This window comes from Dermacentor silvarum, chromosome 3 (assembly GCF_013339745.2).
Source record: "Dermacentor silvarum isolate Dsil-2018 chromosome 3, BIME_Dsil_1.4, whole genome shotgun sequence".
Classification (NCBI taxonomy): domain Eukaryota; kingdom Metazoa; phylum Arthropoda; class Arachnida; order Ixodida; family Ixodidae; genus Dermacentor; species Dermacentor silvarum.
In genome coordinates this window covers 108143686-108149685 of record NC_051156.1, presented here as the reverse complement: position 1 = coordinate 108149685, position 6000 = coordinate 108143686, and the positions used below count along the sequence as shown (strand labels likewise).

At 48.3% G+C, this 6000-nt stretch overlaps 1 protein-coding gene across 2 annotated transcripts in view; it reads right to left on the bottom strand.

Moving 5' to 3' along the window:
* Positions 1–269: 269 nt before the first annotated feature.
* Positions 270–6000, bottom strand: part of LOC119445674 (2,4-dienoyl-CoA reductase [(3E)-enoyl-CoA-producing], mitochondrial) — a 33867-nt gene continuing 28136 nt past the window's right edge. For both annotated transcript variants that reach the window (XM_037709956.2, XM_049663506.1), the window contains exon 8: positions 270–1262. In XM_037709956.2, coding sequence (XP_037565884.1) covers positions 1140–1262 — 123 coding nt within the window. In that variant the 3' untranslated portion in view covers positions 270–1139. The remainder of the gene's footprint in view (positions 1263–6000) is intronic.

Sequence of the window (6000 nt, the reverse complement as noted above, 5' to 3'; positions counted from 1 at the left end):
GGATGATGAAGTTGGGAAATTCGCAGGCGCAAGTTGGAATACGCTAGCGCAAGACAGGGGTAATTGGAGATCGCAGGGAGAGGCCTTCGTCCTGCAGTGGACATAAATATAGGCTGATGATGATGATGATGATGAAGAGTGGGGGGAGGTTCCTTTCACCAAGGACCTTAGTCCGACAGCCTACTTTTCCTTGTGGGTTTATAGTAGCGCCAAGTTACACCCAGTAAATAAGGTCACAGCAGCCCATGCTAAAATAAAGGACAGAATGCAGCCAGCAGTAGAAATACATTTTTTTTATTTCTATAAAAAATATAGCTCTAGATAAGGCACAACAAGTTCCCGTTGTTTGAAACCCCCCATTGTTAAACGAAGTAGACAAAGAGTACCAACAGCAACAGCTATAAAAAGGTTAAAGTTACAACTTTTGAACAGAGTTTATACTAGCTCTGCATTAGAGAATAACAAAACAGAACCATAGTTTCCTGCATGTCAGATACATAAAAGTAAGGCTCAGCCCAGGCTCTGTTCTACAAATTACTGAATGTAAATAATACCCTAAATTCAAAGTACCGAACACGTGGCTGCCAGTAAACCACCATTGGCCATGACTTTCCCCAAACCAGTCAGTCTTAGGCAATGCAAAATCTTTCTTGCCCTCTTTCTCGCTCTCTTTCTATCACAAATGAACATGTCATAATTGGGCTAAAAAAGGCTCTTGCTTTACTTAAGGTTGTTTCCTTCATAGGTATGCAGCCTAACTCCTGCCAAGTTTTTAAATTGCAGCAACTTTTTTTCAATTTGACGCAAGAACAAAAGTTGGTGACAGCCCAAGAATGCAGTTTCAAATACACTGCTTTCCGACTCAAACAGAATTCGCGCACAAGCGCCAACAAACCACATTCGCTTGTTTCTATGTTGCCAGAGCGGAGGCAAACGTCGTTCAATATTGGCATCTCTCGGGAATTATGTTTCAAAGCACAGAGACGCAAAAGGCAACCACAATGCTATTTTGCGGCTGGAGCTTGTACTCAATTCCTAGGCTGTCACCAAGTATGTAGAGTTCAATAAAAAAAAAAGACCTTAGCAGACCTTATACCTAAGGAGCACATTTCACTCAACTCATGCCAAACCATGAATAATCATGAACCCTTGGCACTCCTGATGGCAGCCTCGATGGCTTTCCACTGGTCCTTCGGTACGTCGGAAAGCCTGTTGAAAACACTGGCATTGTAGTTTAGGTGACCCCCATCCATTCGAATAACCTGCAGACAAGAGAGAAATTTGGACATTCTAGGTGTTCAGCCAACGATGCATGCACAGAATTTAACAATGAGCTATTGAATGCAGCAGTGAGGCACAATATAACGAACAGCTGAAGAAGTGACTAAAGCCCCTGCATGACATTTTCTGACAGCCAGGTCAAGTACCGCCAACCTCCTCTCTTCCTTGGTGCATCATCCTCGCTTTTTCTATCCACTCCCTGTGTAGAACAGAAATTCCACCATATTCCTCCTGTGCACAAAACGGCGATGCGGACGGAGCATTACCACAAATAAATTCTTTTTCTTCCTGCTTAAAATACAGTGTAGACCGCTTATAACGTAAGTCGCCGGAGTTGCGAATATCCGCACTATAAGCGGTACCGCACTATAACCAAAGCAACAATTTTCAAGGCCCGCACATATGCAAAACATGTGCACCGAGCCGCCACGCGTATGCGACAGTCGAGAAATGCGGCTAGAACGTTTGCATTCAATTTACAGTCGAATCTCGTTAATTATAACCAAATCACGCAGCGCTGCTTCCGACCGGCATTGCTCCGGCACTGTCATAGAGTAAAAGCTTAGGAGAGACCCCTCAATGTCGCGCGCGAACGGAAAAAAAAAACGCGGCGGAAATAAATTTCACCCCTTCTCAAATGGCAAGGTCGCCGATTCTGCATTGCGCCGGAACATGCGTGTACATGCCGACGTCTCAGCCACGCTACCGTAGCCACGTGTAAGAAAATGGCAGTGAACCCTTCTTTCTCCTTTATGCTTCTTCTACTTTCTAGCCTTGTGTTGACCTTGCACGCTGCGGCTACGGCCCAGAGGGAAGCAGCGGCGCTGTCCCAGGCCGGCCAACGAAACTGCCCCACGCCGGCAAACGCCCGCTTCCCAATAACGACAGAAAACGAAACTTCGGGGAGCTGGCGCCGGGCCGTTTGGAGTGGCGGCGCTTGCACAGCGGCGGGCGCGCACGGTGACAGTCGAAAGTGAGGGAGCTACGAGGGAGGGCGAGGGGAGCCACCTAAGCGGCGGAGTTGCCGAGGCGAAATCCGGTTCCCTGCCGCCCTCCTCCCTCACATTCCATGGTCTCCGCGTGCACCCTTCGCCGTGATGTGCCGGCGCCGCCCGCTCCCTGAAGTTTTGTTTACTGCCCGTGAAGCGAAAGTTGGCCGGCATTGGCAGTTTCGTGGCGCTCGCTCGCTATGCGCGCCGTGATATTTCACGACTCGCACTCAAGATTCTGGTTTCAGCCTCACTGGCTGTTCGTTCGCACCACGTGCCCTTCTCCTCCACTTCCTCTCTCTTTCTTCCACAAGCACTCCTTGGGGCGCCCATTTGAGGGAAGCGTTCGCCGTCTCCGCTGACTTCCGTACTCTCAGTCAGCCACACTGTAACCGGTATTTCGTTTCCCGCAACTGCACTATAAGCGATACGTGTATACATGGAGTGCTATGCGAAAATTAACGGGAGTCTGAAAAGACCGCACTATATCCGGTTCTGCACTATAAGCGGTTGCGATATAAGTAGTCTATACTGTAGAAGTACTACCATGTTCTTCCATCCAGAGGTGCGACTGGAGCAGCGAGCACTCACTAAACTCTGCTCAGCTCGTTGCACTTTCTTGCACGGTGTTGTCTAGAAAAAAGTTTCTTTAGTTTGATGCAATCTGGACATTGCTTGTGATGTAATGGAACACGTAGAAATGCCTGAACCGTGAATGAGACTGTCATGAGCAAGAGTAAACGATACTCTCCGTGTCTTGTACCTTTGGCACAAAGAAAAGGGAAATTAAGATTCACTCTGAGCACCAGTGCTGGCACAAGAATAAGGAATGAGGCCATATCACCCTTGTCTCCACCACATTCAGTTGTGCCTGGATGAGAGCTTTTCAAGCCTGCTAGACATGAAATAGTTGATGTTCTCATTTGTAATGTTCCTGTAGTGAGTTTTCGCATGGGGTCTATATATATACAGTGAAAGCTCGATGATACGAATCTCACGGGGTCACGAAAAGTATTCGTATTAGCCGAAATTCGTATCATCGAAACAATTAAAACTATAGTCGAATCTCGCTAATTTGAACTCGAAGGGGCCCGAAAATTTGTTCGAATTAAAAGGACGTATTTTTGAAGTATTCGTGCACCATAGCACGATGCACGAACGGTGCGAGTCATGAAATATTGCGGCGAGCAAGCGCATAGCAAGCGCGGGCCACGAAACTGCCCAGGCCGGCTAACGGTCGCTTCCCGATAACGGCAGAAAACGAAGCTTCAGGGAGCGGGCGGCGCGGCACATGGGTGCGCGCGGAGACCGTCGAAGGTGAGGGAGGAGGGTGGCTGGGAAGCGAATTTGGCCCCGTCAACTCCGCCGCTTCTGTGGCTCCCCTCACCCTCCTTCCCTCCCTCCCTCCCTCTCAACTCCCTCGTAGCTTTCTGCACCTTTGACTCCGTGCGCACATCTCCGTGCGCGCCCGCCGCCGTGCTGGCGCCAGCTTATTTTAGCCGCTCCCTGAAGTTTCGTTTTCTGCCGTTATCGGGAAGCGAGCATTTGCGGGCGTGGGCAGTTTCGTTGGCCCGACTGCGCCTCCGCCGCTGCTTCCCTCTGCGCTGCTGCCGCAGCGTGCAAAGTCAACATGTGACTAGAAAATAGAGGAAGCATAGAGAAGGGTTCACTGCCATTTTATCCGCGTGGCTGAGACGTCGGCACTAGTGTGTGCTAGAATACGGTTGTCTAGAACACACTAGTCGGCACGTACACACTTGTTTTGGCGCGATGCAGAAACGGCGACCTTGCAATTTGAGAGAGGGTGAAATTTCCGCCGCGGCTTCTTTTTTTTTTTTCCCGTTCCTTCGCGCGCGGCATTGAGGGGTCTCTCCTGAGCTTTTGCTCTACGGCGGTGTCGGAGCAATGCCGGTCGGAGGCGCCGCCGCGTGATTTGGCGCGCTGCTAAGAGCATTGTCGCACTGCGCGGTATGTTCGAAATAAGCGTGTTCGAATTAACTAATTTCGACTGTAGCTAAATTAAAGAGTCAGAGGTGAGCACACTCAGGCACATGTACGTAAAAAGCATTTATTTCTTGAAGAAAAAGTCTCTAATGTCCTTCTATCTCGGTAAACAATCCTATCTCGGTAGACATAGCTCGCTGTGACTAGGTAAAATGGCGCAAACACAAAGAACGTGGCCCGAAGCCCAGCAGCCACTCCGTCCGATGGGCGACCGCCGAAAAGGAGGAAAAGTACAAAAGCGCCACCGCTTCAAACTCTTCGCGCCCAGTTGCGGAGTCCGCGCTGTCCGGCGCCGCGTCCGCGCCTCCGCACCAAAAGAGAACGGGAGAAAGCGCGTGACTGCGCGCTGTTCTCTTTCGCGGCCGTCGGTGGGGCGGCGTTTATTCGTATCAACCGATGCAGGCCGGAAATCGATTCGTAGCAACCGTTCTCTAGCACGTTGCAAAGTATTGGGGCTCGGCCGGGACCACAGAAAAATTCGTATCATCGGGAAATTCGTATTAGCCGTGATCGTATCATCGAGCTTTTACTGTATATGTTCTGTAAACTTGACAAAACTCACTAAAGTATTCAAAATTCTCAATGTATTCTGCAGCTATACGCTTTTTATGATTCTGAATCTGCAAGAAATGCGGTGAAAGTAAGTTTTCAGTAAACACAATTCATCGACACCTGAAAGGGTTAAGAAAAATCAACCAACCGCAAGTGTGGTCTGTGCAAGCGGCAATGCCCCTTAACCAAGGTTACCCGCCGTGGTGGCTTAGCAGCTATGGTGCTGCGCTGCTAAGCACAAGGTCGCAGGATCCAATCCCAGCCACAGCGGCCGCATTTCGATGGGGGCGAAATGCAAAAATGCCCGTGTCCTGTGCATTGGGGGCATGTTAGAGATCCCCTAGTGGTCGAAATTAATCCAGAGTCCTCCACTGCAGCGTGCCTCATAAACAAATTATGGTTGTGGCACATCAAACCCCAGAATTCAGTTCAATTTAGTTTAGCAAGATTCTACTGTATGTGTGCTTCTAGCATGAATTACCTTCTTTCACTGTTTTAGAAGTTAAGATTTATGTATCAGGCAACCTCTCGAATGGTTCACTGATTTTTAATAGACTGCACGTGAAATAGTAAATTTAATCCCCGTAAACTTAATCCCCGTACACAAAATATTTCTCAGAGTTCTGGTGTTAAGTCAACACTGCGGTTGAAATTCACAAATAATTTCAAATTCCCAGCCTGTCCTGGTGCAGTGTGTTTTTAATCATGCTGATGATGCAAGAAATGTAGGTTAACTGATATTACTGATAAAAGCCATAATTAAAAAGTAGTTACATCCTTCATTCACCCTAAACTCCTTTTCCCTCTACTGGGGTGGTACTGGGAGTAATGCCAGGTCTATTACAGCTGCTTCAAATCAATACTTTTTTTTTGTTACTTGTATTCGTATGGTGTGTCAAGTTTTTATTATTCCTAAACCTGCCATGCCTCATGCTGTTTGCTGTGGCCTGCATTGTATAGTGATGTCTCAAAGGGGATCAAAGGAACAGAGTTAAAAAAAAACAGCCTCAATGATACGAGGCTGGTTCAACCCGTTCTACACGGACAGTCCTAAGACAGTGGCAGCTTTTCGTTGAAGACCGAGGAAGCAGAGCCGGTAGAGAACCACCCCTTTATTCAGGGATGAAAGAACAACAATAAAGGAATGGGATGCATCACTTCGGCTTTCTTACGC